At 35.3% G+C, this 20,217-nt stretch overlaps 1 protein-coding gene across 4 annotated transcripts in view; it reads right to left on the bottom strand.

Moving 5' to 3' along the window:
* Tg (transglutaminase) overlaps positions 1-19,972 on the bottom strand; it is a 31,328-nt gene extending 11,356 nt beyond the window's left edge. The window contains exons 1-3 of one of the 4 annotated variants that reach the window (XM_011149077.3): positions 19,846-19,972; positions 17,832-18,064; positions 362-711 (exon numbers count right to left, since the gene is read on the bottom strand). In XM_011149077.3, the coding sequence (XP_011147379.2) occupies positions 362-711; positions 17,832-17,970 (489 nt within the window). In that variant the 5' untranslated portion in view covers positions 17,971-18,064; positions 19,846-19,972. Of the gene's footprint in view, positions 1-361; positions 712-1,118; positions 1,282-17,831; positions 18,740-19,845 lie in introns of those variants that run through there. The other 3 variants (XM_011149078.3, XM_011149076.3, XM_011149075.3) reach the window with 3 other exon arrangements.
* Positions 19,973-20,217: the final 245 nt, after the last annotated feature.

The following is a 20,217-nucleotide window of genomic DNA, read 5'->3' as shown; positions in this document are numbered from 1 at the left end:
AGCGTAGAAAGCAAAAAGTCAATACATAATGAATGATTAAACAACGACTTAAATTATATGATCATTTTGTAGCAGCCACAAAGCTGTGCGTTTTTCAAAATCGAGGACGCATTGCATGAGTGCATGTTTAAAGATAACTATGAATGAGTTATAAATGAGAGCATCAGAGAGGGAGAAGAATGACAGACAAAATGGGAAGGGGGGAGAAAGAGGTATATATCACAAAAAGTTACGAAATTAATCGGCATTCAATGACTGTTTTAGTGTCGAGGAATTATCGATTCCAGTTGCATCATCTTGCAAATCATCTTGCAAAAACTGAAATCGCTAGAAATCTTAGATAATGGCTCCTTCAACTTGCCTTGATCCTTAAGAAATTCAGTTCTATGGCATCTATAGTGACTTGCCAGTCAGCCTCTGAGATCTCGCCAGGATTGAGCAGAGCTGTTGCAACCAGAGTACCATGTCCGTATTGCGGCTTTTCGATACCGTCCAGGGTGAAAACGATAGAGACTCCATCGATGGCAGGATCATAGTTTCGTGACAAACCGAGGTGCAAATAGAACTCCTGACCACGTCTGACAACCAGTCTCGCTCTGTCAGCCTGCCGTGTCATTAGTTCGTATCTGTACGTCCGATGTTTCTCGCCGTTCTCTTCAATGCAAGGGTCCACATAGTAAATCGTCAATACCGGCACGCCAAAGTCTTCCCCTGCAAACAAATAATTCGCTCGAAATAATAAAATATCTTTTTCCGATAGCCGCTTGTATCGTCGATTCGTTTTGTCTTCTATCAGCAATGCGACTATTTTAATATAAACTATCCTCTCCTAGTAAACACCAACTGATAGTAATCAGTACATCAATATTATAATTTCTTGCTTGGAATGATGTAACTGTTATATACAACATGCGTTATATTACACTTACATTACTCTCTCCGGATGAGGAATTGTAATATTACTGTTGTGGTTAATTAGGCTTACATGAACTAATTTCTTTCTAATATAAAGCTGAATATAAAGCTTCAAACAATAAATGCGTTTCATATATCCGTCTCTTCCGGATATCCTAGTGTGACTTTCTTCTTAAAATTTCTAGAATGCGACGTAGACTCACAGTAGAACCTGAACGGAAACGGCCGAACACTCCGGTCATTGAAGAGTCGGTAGCGATCGTAGAATCTGTAAAACATCCTGCGACGATCCGGATGCACCGGGTGCACCGGTTGTGGATACGAACGGAAAACTGGATACATCGACGAGGAACGTGTCGCATGTGAGCTCGCCGAATGACTGAAAAGCTCACCGACGCCGACAGTGACGAGGAGGAAGAAAGAAAACCACCTGAGAGGTAGGATGCTGCGTTCTAAGAGTAATTTCCAAGGACATACGTGCGAGTTGCAACGACGACCACAACCATACATGGCGTCATCGGTGACACCTACTTGTTAGTAGGAGTCACCTACTTTTCTATATGTCCCCATAAATTACAACGGTGATACATAATCGGCGCACAGTCGAGATGGGAAAAGGGAGGATAATTTATTGCAAATTTCAATGAAATGCCGTTTTCAATTCCTTTATTGGCGTTTATTTAGATGTCGAGGGAAAGATATAGCGTTTCGTGATTTATGCAAATTACTCACCTACAAGACCACGGTAAACGTGGATATTATGCTCGTTAAAAAAGTCATTAAAACCTACTCGAATTCCAAGAAACGCTTTGTCCGCCGTGTTTGGGGCCTCTGCCAATCGGTCGATTTCTCGCATCGGAAAATCTTCATCGAGTCGGCAAAACAATATTGATCAATAATTAGGAAAAAGACTAATTACATGCTTGTGCCATTACGTCATCACAGTGCACATAAATGATTGAATTCCATGTTCTTGATATGTAAAAATATTTCCATATACCACACTTTCGTACAAACCCTAATTTAAATCGAAATTCATACAGTATGGTGACAATCCCTCTTTTCAATTTTAGAGAGATTCTGAAAGCTATGTGGCAGATCATTAAGAAGATTGTAGAGCCTTCAGATTTAAGATAAGTTGAAGAAGACATCGTATAGATTGAAATTTTGATTCTATAAATTAACTACAAATTCTGTTCTACAACTCGCTTCAGAATTAATTAATGTTTTGTTACTGTGATATTCCATTTCCATTCGATGTTCTTTTAATATCCAATAAGCAATATATAAAGTTGAAGGTGAAGATAAATTAAAATATTTTTTAGACTCTGTTGATCAACTCTCATTTCTCATAAAGAGTACATCTCTAAAAGAAATAAGGAAAATGATAAGCTCATCAAACTCTACAGATAGTGTACAGTTACGATTTTACTGCAAGAAGAATTTGGAAAAAATTATTCAAGAAGGCATTTGCTTTTATCACGCCAATAGTTAATGTCACATTTTAAACTGGCCTCAATGGGAAATAATATAATGAAAAGTAACAATAAATTATTTTTATTCTAAAGCTAGAAGAATTTACCAATAGAATAGAATCAAACAAACCTATAAGTCTACCACAGATTTTGTCAAAATTATTCGAAAAAATCTTGCTTACAATATTGAAATCTCTCTCTTGGAAATAATAATTCCAAAAAATCAATTTGGCTTCCGCGAACAGCATGGAATTATTGAATAGGTATACAGGATGTTCCAGAACAATGGTATCTGAGGGACGTAGATTAAAGCAAACAAAAAGTCCTATATCATTTTGCGATATTCGCAAGAATTATCGAGTTTCTACTTACAGAAATCTGACGAACGACACACGCCGAGATAGTATTGGACGAGTATTGTAGCCGATCGGCTACGAGGCCGAGGCTTCACAGCGTGATTTAGCAACTGTTATCAGTGCACGGCGAGATAAGACTAACACATAGCCAAATAGCAGCAGAATTTTATCCTTTCCCTCGCCGCGCATCGGTCACAATTGCTGGACTGGGTCGCGCTTTCCCCGGAATGGCTAAAATTCTTTTTCAATCACCTATTTCGACGCGTGCTCACTCCTCAGAGTCCCTATTCGTTCCTATTGTCCTTATCCGTTATCTAGACTGATTCCATGTGATAGCACACACGTACACGTGTGCACACATCACACACACACACACATACACACGTACACACACATAGAAATAGAGGGCGGTTTGGAGTCACAAAACGTATATGCATATTGTATGAGGGTGGAAGTTTTTAATTTAGGTTATAAACTTAGGAACGCTATAACGCACTGAAAAATGACTCACTTTCAAAAAACAGAAAACTGTTATACTCATCTCATCGTCAGCTACAACTTTTATTTCGAGAAAAAAATCGACTTCCATTAAAAAAATGGCCGCCATGATGAAATCTCTAAAATAGTAAGTTGATAATATTATCATTTTCCCCTTCGAAGCCATAAAACTTTTATTTGAAACATTTTTTTAAAAGATATAAAATACTTTATTTATTGAAATAAAAAAAAATAAATGCAAGTCAAATATAGTTCAAATATTGAATATTTCTAAAACAAATTCTTTATGAAGCTTAAACATAGAACAAACAGCGGTAAACAATCAATTGCAATATAATTTCCAAAGTTATATATAACAAAGTAATATATAATAGAAACAAAACTTCAATTCAGGATGCAATGATATTATAGTATCGCCATAGTATCGCAAATATCGCAAAATGTTTGAGACTTAAATCTAATATTTTAACGAAACGCGGTTTCTTCCTCTTTCATTTTTGTAATTCCTAGTCGTGATAAATGCAAATGTTGAAATTCCACGAGTAATATTAAGAGTACAAATAAGTTTCCGCCGTTTGACTAAAGATGGTCCCACCAGAAGGTTATGTTGAAATTGTCAGATGTAAAACGTAATATCGTAAGTTTGGACATCTGGTAACAACATAACCTTGAAATATTAGTGACTCCGTATCAGCATCATATAAATTTTTCTTGCGAAAATGTCAAGTTTTGTGCCGAATAAACATCATTTGCGGGAACTTTCGATTTACTTCTTTAATTTGAAGAAATCTGCAGCTGAGGCGCATCGATTGCTTCTAGAAGCATATGGTGAGACTGCTTTAAGTGAGAGAAGTTGTCGTGAGTGGTTTCACAAGTTTAAAAACGGTGAGTTTGACGTGGAAGACAAAGAACGTAGTGGAAGGCCGAAAGTGTACGAAGACACGGAATTGGAAGCATTATTGGAGGAAGATTCGTGACAAACCCAAGAAGAACTTGCATTTACATTAGAAGTGACTCAACAAGCAATTTCACATCGTTTAAAATCGTTGGGAATGATTCAAAAACAAGGAAATTGGGTTCCATACGAGCTGAAGCCGAGAGACGTTGAACGCCGATTTTGCACGTGCGAAATGCTGCTTGCCAGGCATAAAAGAAAGGGTTTTTTGCATCGTATAGTCACTGGTGATGAAAAATGGATCCACTACGATAACCCAAAGAAGAGAAAATCATGGGGACCACCTGGCCATGCTTCAACATCGAAAAAACTCATGCTGTGTATTTGGTGGGATCAGCTTGGTGTCGTGTATTATGAGTTGTTCAAACCGAGCGAAACCATTACTGGAGCTCTCTACCGAACACAATTAATGAGATTGAGCCGAGCACCAAGGAAAAACGCGCCCATTACTACTCCAGACACGACAAAATTATTCTCCTACATGACAACGCTCGGCCACATGTTGCAAAACCGGTCAAAACCTATTTGGAAACACTTAATTGGGAAGTTCTACCCCACCCGCCGTATTCACCAGACATTGCCCCTTCCGATTATCACTTGTTCCGGTCGATGGCACATGGCCTGGCTAAGCAGCACTTTACATCATATGAAGATACTAAAAATTGGGTCGATTCGTGGATAGCCTCAAAAGATGAAGAGTTCTTCCGACGTGGTATCCGAATGCTGCCAGAAAGATGGGAAAAAGTAGTGGCTAGTGATGGACAATACTTTGAATAAAACGTAATGTACCGTTCTTTCACAATAAATTCCTAATTTTTGATAGAAAACGGCGGAAACTTATTTGTACTCCTAATAACATCATTAGTATTGTCGACTTGACGTTTTTACGCTAGTATTTTTCTAGTTTTTCTACTTTTTCTACTTTTATACAACTTGTTTAATACAGAGAACACATGTAAAAAGAAATCGCTTCATCACTGTCAATTCGCAATCACCATTTCTGGTTGATACATAGTACAGTTTAATTCGATGAACTGACAGTTAACCGATTCGCGGTAGATTTCAGGTTCTTCATATGCTCCATATTAGTCGATGATTCGCGATCACCGCATGCGGCTTAGATACTTTTCAAACTACTAATCGTTTCCTATATATGTGAATTATTATTTCTCGCGTTAACACACTCAGAATTATCGATGATCGGTGTCTGTATGTTTTTATCGTGCAAAACAGCTTCAATGTCAACTTGTTTGAGTCTAAGACAAGAGCGAAATTAACATCTTATTATTGTTAAAAAAAAAACATCTATTGGAAGTTAGCGCGCTGACCTCTATTAAGAAAATTGGTCAGGAGAATACAAAAAATTGACCGCGTTTAGCAGGAAAAAGCTGTTTACTTATTAAAAAGCGCTAAGTGATTATTACTAGAGTTATGCGAATCAAGAATTTTTATGTCGAATCGAATCGAATTTGTAAAATTTTACTCGAATTCGAATCGAATCGAATAAAATCGAATCGAATCATTATAAAATTTAACATGACTATTAAACATGCAAATAATGATGGAAGATTTTAATATGAAAGGGAATATTTATATTGTAATATCATCTTAAAGTAAAATATATATTTAAATATTTAAAGTAATTTATAATAAAGTTATTAGTTATAAGTTAAGTTAATTACAAGTTAAGGGTCCAAACATACAAGCCCAGATAGCCCGTTTTATAGCTGATGCACGCAAACAATAATGTATTTGATTTCGTATTATTCGAATTCGAATCATACGGATTCGGAATTGAATCGAATCTATTGTAATGTAATTTGATTCGATTCGATTCGAATTTGAATAGTTCGTACATTTCTAATTATTACCTATGATTTGAGTATTTTTTTAGATCTTTGACAGATCACGGAGAACGGCCAATCAAAAGCGATAATCACTAAACGCTTAGTAAACAACTTTTTCTACTGGACGCGGTTGTTAATAATAGCATCGAATTCGAAACAGTTTTATTTATCAATAATATTTGTATATTGAATATTTTCAGTCTATTTTGGTGTAAATTTTATAAGCAGATATTTATCTATTATAACTCGGAAACTCGAATTTTCGGAACTCTCCATTTTTATTTATTTTCAACAGGAGTGCATTGAAATATTAAGAAATAAATAATTTATGTGAAATATATAAAATATAATATATTATAGTGAAGTATTGAACAAAAATTTTAGAGTTACTCGATCAATTACTACGGTCGTTTTCTATCGCAAATACCGCAAAATATAATTTATAATTTATAATAGCGCTAGAAATGTATATATATATGTGTACACATATTTAAACATTTAAACATTAAACATTTATGCACTTCTACCTATTATCCACATATCTCTACTAGATTGACTGATACATACATGAAATATCAGTACGAAAAAATAAAAAATATGTTTTTTTTATTTCAACTATTTATTCCAAATTAATATTAATTACTTAGAAAGTAAAATATTAGATATTAAACCTAGTTTCCGCCGTTTTTTGCTTGAAAAATGGATTTATTTTAATAAGAAAATGGATCAATATATTACTCAAAATATTTCCCATCGCTTTCTATTACTTTTCCCCATCTTTTCGGCAAAAGCTGAATTCCGCGATGATAAAACGAGCTGTTTTTTTAACCCATTAACGCCCAAAAGTCCTAAAATATTAGCCTTACTTTGCAATTGTTTTTTATGTAGAGAAACATATTATATAAGGTTGGAATAGCATTCTCTTATGTTTTCGGGGTCATTCTACAAGATTCCGGCATCAGAATTCGTTTAGATTCACAATAAAATCCAATATGGCGGAATTTTTGGAAAAAAGTCGTGAAAAATCGACAATTTTACTATTTATAAGCTTGATTTCGTATCAAAAGCTGTTTGGAGTAGCAGGCCCGCGATGTCCGACCACTGCGCATTTATTCGCTCATTTATTTAATAATTTTTCTAAAAAATTTATGTAGTCGCTTCCAATTTTTGCCCGTCCGTTGTACTTATCTTGATATTTTTTACGTTTTTATGAAGTTTGTAAGTTTATAATTACCCACCCTGTATATGTGCGTGCGTACGTCACGAAAATAATTCATGAATATGAAAATAATAGAGGAAAATTCATGGAAATCTGAAAATTTTCACGATTATTCGTGCCTTTTAGTCGCCATCTTGAATCCGCCATTTTGAAATTCTCTAATATGAATTAGTTGTTAGCAAATATCCTAAAATCAGTATCCTGGATACTAAATTGATGCTAAATACTAGAATTTCGCGAAGTTATTCTAAAAATACATTATTTTTTAAGTTTTTTTCACTCAAACCGCCGTTTTGAGGCAGCCATCTTGAATTCACATTTTCACCAATGCATACCTTGAAAGTTCAATATTTTTTAGACAAAATGTGACACTTGTATCTATATCAAAATAACGTTTTTGATGCGAAATCAAGCTTATAAATAGTAAAATTGTCGATTTTTCACTTTTTTCCAAAAATTCCGCCATATTGGATTTTATTGTGAATCTAAACGAATTCTGATGCCGAAATCTTGTAGAACGTCCCCGAAAACATAAGGAAATGCTATTCCAACCTTATATAATATGTTTCTCTACATAAAATATAGTTGCAAAGCAAGGCTAATATTTTAGAACTTTTGGGCGTTAATGGGTTAAACAATCCATTTATCTACTCATTTTCGAACTTCTTCGTAATTGAAGAAGTATGTATCGGCGAGCACGTGTTGCATCGATCAGAAAAGGTGATAATTCGATAGGGTCAAGTCTGGAAAATAGACTGAGTTCAAAGGAACTTCCCATTCAAGCTCCAACAGTGTTTCTTTTATGGTTCTTACATTGTGGTCACGCGTTGTCATGCAAAATAATTATTTTGTGTCGATTACTGGCTACTGATTTTTCGCCTGTTTCTCATCAGTTTATCGTTCAATCAGTGCAATTGTTGTTATTAGCGGTCGTGACTTGTTTCGTTCGGTTGCTGTAGTTTATAATAAAACACGCCTTCATGTTCTCACTAAATACAGAGCAATGCCTTATGACCATAAATATTCTGTTTTGACATTGATGTTGATGGTTGGCCGAAGACTATTCATGATTTTTCCGCTTGGAATTATTGAAATAAATCTACTTTTCATCGCCAGTCACAATACGCCATAAAAAATTCTTTTTTCAACCTGATAAGCAAAGAAGTCGCGATGGACAAACAATTCATGATGGCATTTTCGGATAATTCATGTATGGCAGCTATTTTCTTTTTTTTTGGATTTTTCCCATAGCACGTAAACGCTTAAAAACAAACTTTGGGGTAACATTTAATACTTTTGACAATTCTTCGAATGTTGGAGTTGGATTTTCACCCAATAATGCTTGCAATTTAGCGTCCTCAAACTTTTTCGGCTGTTCGGAACGTTTTTGTCTTCCAAACTTAAATCACCACATCTGAATCATTTAAACTACTCTCTACATGTTCTTTCCGATGGAACTTGTTCATCATAAGTTTCAGAAATCAATTGATGCGCTTCAGCTGCAGTTTTTTTTTCAAATCAAAGTAGTGAAGAAGTAAAAATGTCAAAAAAACCATTTATCATGATTCATTTTAAATCGATGAATAAATATTTCTGCTTCTATAAAAATTAACCTTAGCGCACTGAATTTTATTGATAGATGTCTAACCTTTAAAAGATAATCAGCTTCAGCTGACAAAGTTTATTACTTTTGCGGCTGGAACCATCTATCGTGAGCGGCGGAAACTAAGTTTATTACCTAATATTAGGTGTCTCAGTTAGTTTTGAGGAATTTTTTGCAAAGAAACACATTTTCGAGAGATGTTAAATTATATTTTTTTCAAAATGTTTTCCGTCGCTGGCTATAACTTTTCCTCATTTTTCAGGCAACAAGTGAATTCCGCGATAAAAGAAATGTTTGTACTTCCAAGCAATCCACTCATCGAGACATTTTTGCATTTCTTTATATGATTTGAAGTGCTGATCAACAACGTTATGTTGCGTAGATCGAAACAAATGGTAATCGGAAGGAGCACAGTCTGGTGAATACGCAGCGTATGGTAGAACCTCCCATTAAAATGCCGATAATATTTACTTAACTGATCTTGCAACGTGCAACGTGCGGTCGAGCATTGTCGTGCAACAATATCATTTTGCATTTTCTTTAAGCTATTACTAGACGTTTCTGGGTTAAAGCATGATTTAAATTGATTAATTGTTGTTGATAATACACAGCAGTTATTGTTCGATTCGGTTGTAGCAACTTATAAAATAAGACGCCTTTCATGCTCCACCAAATGCAAATAATAAAACCTTACTTCTGTGGATCTTGTATTTTGGAGTCGTTGTCGATGATTGGTCTGAATTTATCCACAACTTTTTATGCTTAGGATTATCATAGTAGATCTATTTTTATCACCAGTTATTATTTGATGCAAGAACTGCTTCTTTTTATAATGAGAAAACAATGAAGTGCAAATGGTTAACCAATTTTGATTAGCCAATTTAGACAATGCATGTGGAACTTATTTGCCTTTTTTTAATTTTCCGCATTGCGTGTAAACTATCTGAAACAGTTGATTTACCAATATTTAATGCTTCACTTAGTTCTTGGAGCGTTTGAGCTAAGTTTTCATTTAACAATACCTGCAATTCGGCATCTTCAAACTTTTTTGGTTGACCTGAATGTTTTTTGTCTTCCAAATCGAAATCACCACGCCGAAATCGCCGCGCAATACCAGTACTCGCATATTTTAACCAATAGAAAAAAGTCAGAATAAGTTTTTGAGATGAATCGGTAGGTTTCAGCAGTCATTTTTTTCGAATCGAAATAATAAAACAGTAAATATCGAAAATGCTCTTTATCACGCTCCATTTTCAATCATATAAAAAGTGTAGTTATATTCACGAAAGCACATGCCATGTGTCAAATTATTTGTAGAAATGTCCAGGTTTTAAAATGGCGTACCAACTTTCAAAATCTCCAGTAGCTTTCTAGCTATAACCATCTAAATTAAGCCCTCAAAACTAAGCGGAACACCTAATAAGTGTATAGGAATGTAACTTTGTTTAATAAATATATGGAAAAAATGCTGTTGTAAAGAAGACATCGATTCAATCACAAGTCTAATGATGTTGATGCAACAGTATGTTTTCCATGTAACACAGAGTAGCTCCGTTTAAAAGCTCCCGGGAATATGACACTTACTGACATAATTACTTTAAATCAGCATTACGCGAGTCATTCAATGACAAATAACGACTGTACCCGCTCTAATTATATTGTCACTGTAATTCGCTTACTTCATCAGTTTTAATGCGAAAATGATGGCGCTCAAGTGACTCAGTAACGGGATTTATATCACGGACACGTGCGTAAGTATTGTTTCCGTGCAAAAATAACAGCGAGAACTTGGCCAAGTGTACAGGTCGCTCCAAATCCCCGAGCCTCGCTCGCCCTCATTAATCATTCGACATTTCGCGCCATGCGGGATTGATTTCCTTGTTTTATAAGTAACAGACTTGGATTTTCTACAGTCTACCAGTGTTTCGTCTTCGGAATTGCATCATTAGGCTATTTTCGTTTGCAGCTAAAAGATAAAAAATAAGAAAGAGGAACTAAGCGCGTCACTAAATGCAAATAGCACTTCTTCCTCACATTAACGTATCGTGCGGATAAATGACGATTGGAAGGACGCTCGGTAAAGTTTTACGAGACGCGCTTTCTGTGCGCGTCGTATGTGTACACGAATGCGGCAACTCCTTTAGAGCGTTGCGATTAAGATTCCTGACCGGAATGCGGCTTGGATCAAGGCGAATGCGCTAAGTGCTCGTTTCCGAGTAACTTGTTGATCTCACATTGATGTACATTAGAATCTAGTAATTGCCGCGCAAAGTACATCAAAAGTACCTACAGGATGAGATAACGAGCGTGCGTCCTAAGAAGTGCGGCATTTTTATGCGGAAGAAAATGAGTCAACAAGCGAGAAGTTATCTCGGCGAGCATGACTTAACGAGAAGAATCCCTGATCAAAAATTTCGCGGAAACTCTAGACTCGCCAAAGTTTTTATGACTAACCAAGGCGGTCGACATTTCGGTGAAAAAGAATCTCGGAGATTCTAATTAAATTGTATCTCATACATGCCTCAGTATGATGAAAGAGCTCTTTGGCCTGAGAGTTATCTGTTTTTCAAGAAAGCGCGCGTGCAAGCAGATGATTTTTATAAAATATTCTAAACCTGCGAAGCAATGTTAGATATTTGAAGAAGCGTGACTAGACTTTCGTGTGAACTCAAGGAACGTAGATCGTTTCTCCCAAACTACTTAGCTTTTAATTACTAACAGAAATAGTCGCAGTATGTTCGAATAATTCCAGTGTAAGTGACAGCGATAATAAAACGGGTTTGCGTCAGCGAAAGTGATGTCACCGCTTGACCATCAGACGCCGCGACTGCTTACGTAATGTTGCTTTCATTCATGGCAACGTACTATGATCATGAAACTTGGAAAAAAGACTCTCTTGAATGAAAGTTCAAGATCAGGCCCGAACAAATGGAATCCCTTGCGAAGAAAGCGCACGATTAAAGCGGCTGTATGATGAACATATATTAAAATATGTCGTAAATTATGAATAATACTGTCGATACGAATACAGATAATCCGTGCACGCAGCAACGCGGTACAACGAAGACCTTATCTTGTAGAGAAGAGCGGAAGAAGAGAGGGGGGGGGGAGGATAGAAAAAGTGAAAGATGACACTTCTCATCTGGCTAAGTATATTTTTCCAACAACAAAGCATACTCGAGCGAGAAGCACAAATCGCCGCGTTGTCATATCGGTGAGACGCGCGTTTATTTGCAAATCGTCCAACCGTTCGTCGAAACGCATGGAGGCTGTACTTCTCGCAACAGAGATGCAAGACAATCTGATCCTCTCGCAAAAATATCCGTTTTCATCCTCCGAAAATCTGTTCGTCGTTAAATATTGCCGCCTTTCCGATTCGAGCTCTAACGAAAATTCGCAAGTTTGTACACGATGCAAAATAGACATATGGCATGAACGTATTATTAACTATTATTATTAATATTAAATGTTCCGGTTAGTTTTGAGGATTTCTGCAAAAAAAACATATTTATTTTTGAGAGATGTTAAATTATATTTTATTCAAAATATTTCCTATTATTAGCTATAACTTTTTCCCACTTTTCAGGTTCTAGCTATAGCCATTTATATTAGGCCCTCAAAACTAATAAAAACACCTAATACATATTTTGTGATATATAATCGAGTCGCAGTCAACAACGTTTGAGTCGGCTGCTGAGATAATAATCGACCAAGAATCCTCACTTCTACACGTGTTAATGCTTGCCTTGTCAATCGTTCAAATGCTGATAATAAAGTTACCGTCAGTGAATCAAATTTAAAACGGCCTTGCGATTTCTTTCTGAGCGACGACACGGTGACATCATAGCGTTGCATATACGGTGTAATACGCTGACGTGCGCGCGTCAGCATTATATTTTCTCACCATTCACCCGAAATTCGAGAGCTCTCTCGTCATGTTGCAAAACTCACGAGCCTTGCACCGTCCTTGACCACTATTCCGAAATTAGAAGTCGGAAAACATCTTTCAGAAAAGGGCCTTTATGGTGTCCCACTTAACTCTAGATTGAATTAGATATGGTGCAATTATTGCCAAACATCCGCAGATTCCTGAATTGTTTCGGAGAATTCATCTTTCGGTAGGTACAAATTTCCGTGTCAAAACAAATTCTGTTCAACTGTTCAAATTTCAACTTAATTAAAAAGATTTATTTAATTGTTTAATAATTATACGAGAATTAAAATTATTACTTAAATGGGACTTATCCGGTTAATTATTCTTTCATATTGTACTTCTATTTAAAACTGTGACAACTCTTGAACTTCTCAATGCATAAGCTCGTACACAAAAATTGGTTGACTCGTTTATTTAATTAATTTGTCTATAAGCACAATATAAGCGTTTTAAACGTTATCTAAACGATTGCTATGCTAAACGTAAGCTGCTATACATAGAACGTAATATATCATGCAATTATTTCATGTATGCTTCCTTTAATACATTAATCAGTGCATCAGAAACAATCAAATGCTCGAGTTTTATTTGCATATATATGTTATATTGTATCATAATAATATTGTCAATATCACGTGTCGTTTCTATAAAATTACATTTACACTTTTCTTAATATTAAAATTGTTGAAAGTTGTGTTAAACGTTGTACCAAATGTTTCTAAGTATTTTATATATTTACAAATATTTGCCGTAAAAGATAAGGGTATCAAGAAGTTTTATGTATGGAAGAGTTTGTGCATTACAATTAAATTTAACAAAATATCGCGGAAATCAAATTGGTATTTTAATTGAAGTATATAAAAAAGTGTTTATATGGTGTAATAAATTCTAATTACCACAATAAAAAATTTAAATGTCACTTTATAAGTCACCACTATATTCCATGTACAGCAAAGTATACTTGATTTCATGCAATTTGAATACATTTTCGATTCAGATTGAGACATAACCGATTAGACAATTGTTTTCGATTAATTCTCAGAAATTAAATTCTTTTTGGACCATTGCCTACGTTTCAAACTGCGTCAAGAAAATGTGCAAATCATATTGAAGCTGAGTATATAAGCTATCATACAGCAAATCGTACAAAAAAATCGAGCATAATTATAAGCATATAACCCGTAAATTAACCGTGATCGCGAAACTTCAAACTTCAAACAACTTCAAAAGCCAAAAGAAAGACTGGAAACAATTACATATATCGCATTCTAAAATATTAAATACTGAATATAGTGATGCTACTGTGTCGCTTAAATTAAAAATTATCTCGAAAGTACGAACAAAATATGAAACGAAAAACTTAATGCAATGATTATCATAGTGACACTTTGACGTAAGTCGATATTTATAGCATGATCTTATGTTTAAGACCGTCTTAACTTCATCTTCAAGTACCGCACAAGTCGGTTTATTGATTACGAAACATCTCAAGATGAAATATTAAGACGATCTTAAATATAAGATCCGATTATAAATATATATCCGGCGATAGTGATATAGGAAACTTTATTTCTATATAGAAATTCTATCCTATATAATTCTATATAAAAATTTTCATCTGTTGATCAATTATATTCATTATTTATTAAAACGTACAATTAGAATTAATCCTCGCAAAAAGAAACGCAAGTATTAATTATGCGAGTTTATTCATAACTGGCATATAAAACAAAAGGTTTTCCTCGCATATGAATTACGAAATAATTCGTATATGAAACTATCCTCTAATATATCCCATGCGTCTCGGCATTATATGGTACTGTTCAACAAGTTTTGATCTCTCTTTGGCTCCACGAATGCGAACAGCCTTTTCCGACAAAGAATAAACTTTTCCGAATAGACTTTTCCCCGCTAGACACGAATTCGATATCCAAATGTAGTTATAATGTAACAATTTTTTAAAAAATGCAATCAAAGATTTAAAATATTGCAATAATTCTATGACATTGTAGCAACGACAGAAAATTATTATTTTAAACTTTATTAATATATATCATGCGAAAAGGAAAAAGAGAGAGAGAAAGAGAGAGAGAGAGAGAGAGAGAGAGAGAGAGAGAGAGAGAGAGAGGAAGAGAGAGAGAAAAAGAGAGAGGGAGAGAGAGAGCGAGAATATGAAGCTTTAAAATATGTTTCTTCATTCTAGTATGGTTTTACTTTTTGGAAATAAAACTATTTAAAAGTATTGGGTGAGTGCAAAAGTTCGTGCGGAGTTTCAATAGATGGAGTTATAAGCGTCGTAAAGTGTTGTCATTAATACTTCCATCTACATATTATATAACATTGGAAAGGTGATGTCTTCAGCTGTTATTAAAAAAAAAATCATTTGTTTTCATACAAACTGCTTCGAGAAATATCACTTTAAAATGAGTATCGATAAGGTGCATTTACGGCATGTTATGCTTTACGAGTTTCGGAAGGGAATAAACGTTGCCGCAGCCGTAAAAAACATTCAGGATGTTTATCAGGATGAAGCACCAGCTAAACGAACTGTGGAAAAATGGTTTGCTAAATTTCGGCGCGGAGAATTTAACCTTGAAGACGAGCCACGCTCTGGTCGACCTTCTGACATTGATGACGATGTTTTGCGTACTTTAGTGCTCAATAATCCGCGAATTTCAATAGAAGAAGTTGCTACAGCACTAAACGTTGACCGATCAACCGCTTTTCGGCGTTTAAAAAAGATGGGATTCGATTTGAAGCTCGATATATGGGTGCCCCATTTGCTGACCGAGAAGAACAAAATCAAACGAATTTCTGCAGCCGTTTCTTTACTCGGGCGGCTCAATAACGAGTCGTTTTTGAATCGACTAGTGACGGGCGATGAGAAATGGGTCCTCTACAACAATGTTCAGCGCAAACGGACATGGAAACAATCAGGTGAGCATGGTGACGCAATGCCAAAGGCCAGTTTGCACCCGATGAAGGTGATGCTCTCTGTTTGGTGGGATTGCAAGGGCATAATCTATTTCGAGCTTCTCCCCGCTGGCGAAACGATTGATTCGGACAAGTACTGTCGCCAATTAACCAATCTGAATCGAGAAATAAAAGAGAAACGTCCGATTTTGTCAAATCGCAAGGGAGTCGTCTTTCATCACGACAACGCCAGACCACACGTTTCGAAAAAGACGCTGCGCAAACTGAAGAGCCTGAAATGGGATGTCTTAACGCATCCACCGTATTCTCCTGATATCGCACCATCTGACTATCACTTGTTCCGGTCATTGCAAAATTATTTAAATGGAAAAAACTTTGACTCTTTGGAGGCCTTAAAAAACGGCGTCTCTTCGTTCTTCGAATCTAAACCGCGCAGTTTTTATGATCAAGGCATCCGTATGCTGCCAGAACGTTGGGAAAAGATTATAGAAAACGATGGAGAATATATCATTGATTGAATAAAGATTTTTGTTTGCCTAATCACTGTGTGACTTTTACTCACAAACTCCGCACGAACTTTTGCACTCACCCAATAATTCTTTTCCCATGTGCAATTAACGAAAAGAGAACTTTATTCTATCTTGATATTACATTGTACGAAACGTAAATGTTTCCTACATTAGCGTAATATCATCATAAAATACTAAATCAAAAAGGAATAAGAAATTGACAAAATACAAACTACAGAAACGCGATATCGCTATACATTAACGTACAAAGAACTAATAAACAATATATTGGAAGAAAACTGCTTTTAAACAACTACATCTCCAAAATGAGAAATCATAGTAAAACAAAAATATATGCATTTTAAAACTTAAAGTTCAAATTTTCGCATGAAGTTAATAATAAAAAAAGGAAAATAACTACTTATCTCAAATTACATCATAAAACCTCTCAAGATTATTGTTTCTTATCCATTTTATCAATTGAACAGCTCATCAATTTTTTCCGAAATTGTGACATGATAATCAAATTTGAATTCCAAGACAGTATTTATATTTTATATAATATTCGTATTTAGTAATCAAAAGTATTTAGTAAAAATATATCAGCAATGACTATTCGTACTTGCAGAGCAAAATAGTATCAGACAATGTTGTTCATTGTATCAGTATATAAAAAAAGCGGAAATCGTTAAACATGGCTACGTCACGATATTACAGCAAGACTTGTATTATCGTCGCCCGATTTATTTTGTGGACGAGGTGATATGCTTTTTTTTCACAAGCACGCGCGAACGCCTGTGATTTAGTTATAGCCGCGCGATGCCTCTCGCTGATTCATTAATTACTTTTTGCCTGCCGTCCGCCCACGCCCGCATGAACTCTGTGCTCAAAGGGGTCAATTGGTAGTTCGTGGCGGGCCAAATATATCTGAGAGTGCCCCCTTTTATCAAAATCTATTTGACCGTGAATGCTGCCAGTGTGTGTTAATTTGAGAATTAACGACCGATTATTAACAAATCATGGATCTCCTTAACTGTCGCATATAATTACTCGTCACAACTCGGCTGCACAGGAAGAACGGAGAATCAACGAATTCGAATTCCAATGAGAATCAACCGATCGGCGTGAAGGATGCGGGAATGCAATCCACTCAGAACGAACGATAAATATAAGACACTTTTTATCTCGAGAAATTTTTAATTCTTCTCTTAATGTAGTCCAAACTCTCGGAAGATACGCGCGGGCAATTGTAATCTTGCAGGAATATTCAGTCGCGCTCACGTTAGAACGGCATAAAGAACGCAAACTACTCGAGAAATTGCCTTCCTCGAACTTTTAGAGAACAATCATGCTAATGTTATAATTAGAAACTATCCTCTTCCCTATTCCTGCATAATATAATGCAGCCAAAAAAGTATTACGCTAATTAATATCAACACACAAACACCAAACTTACAGATCCTTTAGATATTTCTGTTTCCGAAATGATGATATTTCATTATCTTTTAGGTATCAGTATATTTAAAATTCACAATTGGCGGCGAATAAATAAAAGCTAAATATGGCGAAATAGAGTCTTGTCTTACCAGGTTTAGTAGTCGGAGGCGGCCGTGGCATGCATTCTGGTTTCATACAATCCGGCTTGTATTCAGGTCCGATTTGTTGGGGCCTGAACACGGCCCTGAAGCCGGAAAGGCACGAACAGGAGCAACACTTTCTTATCATTATTAGCAACAGATGTAAGTACTATCCGTATGAAGATTATCTCTTCAATGTCGTTCCTCGATCGAGTGTCTGCAACGCGAGTTGTAAATCATATCTGGCGAGATGCTCATTAATTATTCATCATTTTCTCAGAGACCCCTTAACAATATTTCCTTATTAGCAATTATTGGCACCAGATTCTTATTTTATTTATTAGGTGAATTATATAAAATAATTGTAAAATGTTAAGAAATTACGTAATGCGTAAAATCTGAAATGCAACTCGCTCGTATCGCATAAACAAAGTTCGTTATCAAAGTAAGAGCCCGGAGCTCCTTGATCTAAATCCTTGGAAGGAAAACGTGAATCTCTCGATATAGTAAATCATCAACGTAAGAATATATCTGAATCGAACGTGTATTTTTAATTCAGATAAGAAGAATGTACTCGGGTAAGATAGCCATGATATAATATTCACAATAATATTATTTCGATTAGCGTATGCACATAAACTACTATAAATATCAATTATCTTGAGAATAACTACGCACTGTTTAGCAATTATTGGAGAAATTACAACCTATCTTAATTATTGCTATCTAAATTATGGCTATCTTTTTCATATGGCCATCTTAGCTGAATTTACCCTATATGGTGAAAGAAAAATCGCGGTACTTCAGGTCATTTGACTCGACTTATCATTCAGCTAACACGTACACAGACTAGCATAATAGCATAATAATGCGTCTCTCATGCAACTAAGTTATTAATTTTTTAATAGTACGTCTTACTAATTTATTATTTAATGATAATTCAGAAAAGAGTAGAAACGATATGTTAAAGAAAGTTACAATTTGTCATTTATTAGTTTAATCTTAATGTCCAGGAACAATGTGTACAATTGGAAAATATTGGTAACCTGGTTATATATTGCATATTAAGGTTGTTATACTAGTTCGTGTACTGGATTTCGAATCGGTTTGAATACTTCTTTTAGATGTAGTTCAGAACGCAGTTGATAGTCTGATGAGAGAACTTGTTTCTAAAAAATTTCCAGATCCTCTCATTGAACATTTGCTACGTGCATTCTGAATTACACATAGAAAAGTGTTCAAATCGTTTTGAAACCTAGTCATGTATATTTTACAATATATTGAAAATTTATTATAAACTGACGTAATAAATCTCTTAAAAATACCACTTCCATTACAGCTCTAATATCAGTTAACATAAAGTCAAATATTTCATATATCCGAAAATGTCGTAGCAGAAAATTAAAGTACCGTAACTTTTCCTTATCGCTAATTAGACATTCCTTTCTCTCTCAAACATCTATTCTGATTCTGTTTAAACATTTTTATATCTCGATATGGTAAACAATTATTAATTAATAGATGATAAATGAAGTAGAACTTAAGGCAAGACACGAACGGCTCGTCCGTAAATGTAACGAAAGCGACATTTTGTAAAGAATTTAGTAACCGCAGCTTTGTTATTCTATTTGATATAAATCGTGTAATATTTCATCGCGCGTGATAATAATTGTTACGTATGCAAATAATATCGACTTCATTTAAATAAAAATCTTATAGGTCGCGTGAAGATATTTTTATAGCGTACTTCACATGTCATCTTTACAATATTATTGCAGAACTTTTTATCGGACGATTCCAATAACTAACTACTATTTTATACCGAACTAAAAGAAAAAATGAAAAGAGAAATGCGACACGAACAATTCCCTCGTAAATGCGCAACATCATCACTAACGAGTATACGAGGCGAATAAACGTAGAACTTAGAAAAACGTAGCATCACACTTTCCATAATTATCGAAGGAATATAATTTCGTCGTATAATTGAACATTTTCGGACACAATTACAATCGTTCCGTACTTATGAGATGATTACGAGATTTTTTCTTTCAGTACCAATTTCGCACGATATCCACGTTACACTGATTGCGAGACGCAAAGTTCGGATTGTGGGAGAATTATCGAAGCGACGCTTCGATCTCCTTGCCGGCTGTTGAACGACTGCCATGTCAGAGAGGCTGCCATTGGCACCAGAGAGGACGATAGTATCTCCCGCCAACCTTCGGCTAACGTTTAGCGGAGAATGTTAATGATATGCACTAATATAAGCATATATCGCGCATCGCCGTGCACCTTTGTGCAATCATATGACACGCCTGTTTACTTTGCACGTTGGATACTACGTTCATTAATTACGCGCATTGTATCCTCGATTCGATCTGTCCGTTTATCA

This window comes from Harpegnathos saltator, unplaced genomic scaffold (genome assembly GCF_003227715.2).
Source record: "Harpegnathos saltator strain DR-91 unplaced genomic scaffold, Hsal_v8.6 scaffold483, whole genome shotgun sequence".
Taxonomy (NCBI): Eukaryota; Metazoa; Arthropoda; class Insecta; order Hymenoptera; family Formicidae; genus Harpegnathos; species Harpegnathos saltator.
The sequence above is the reverse complement of the archived record's forward strand: the minus strand, read 5'-3'. Positions and strand labels throughout refer to the sequence as shown.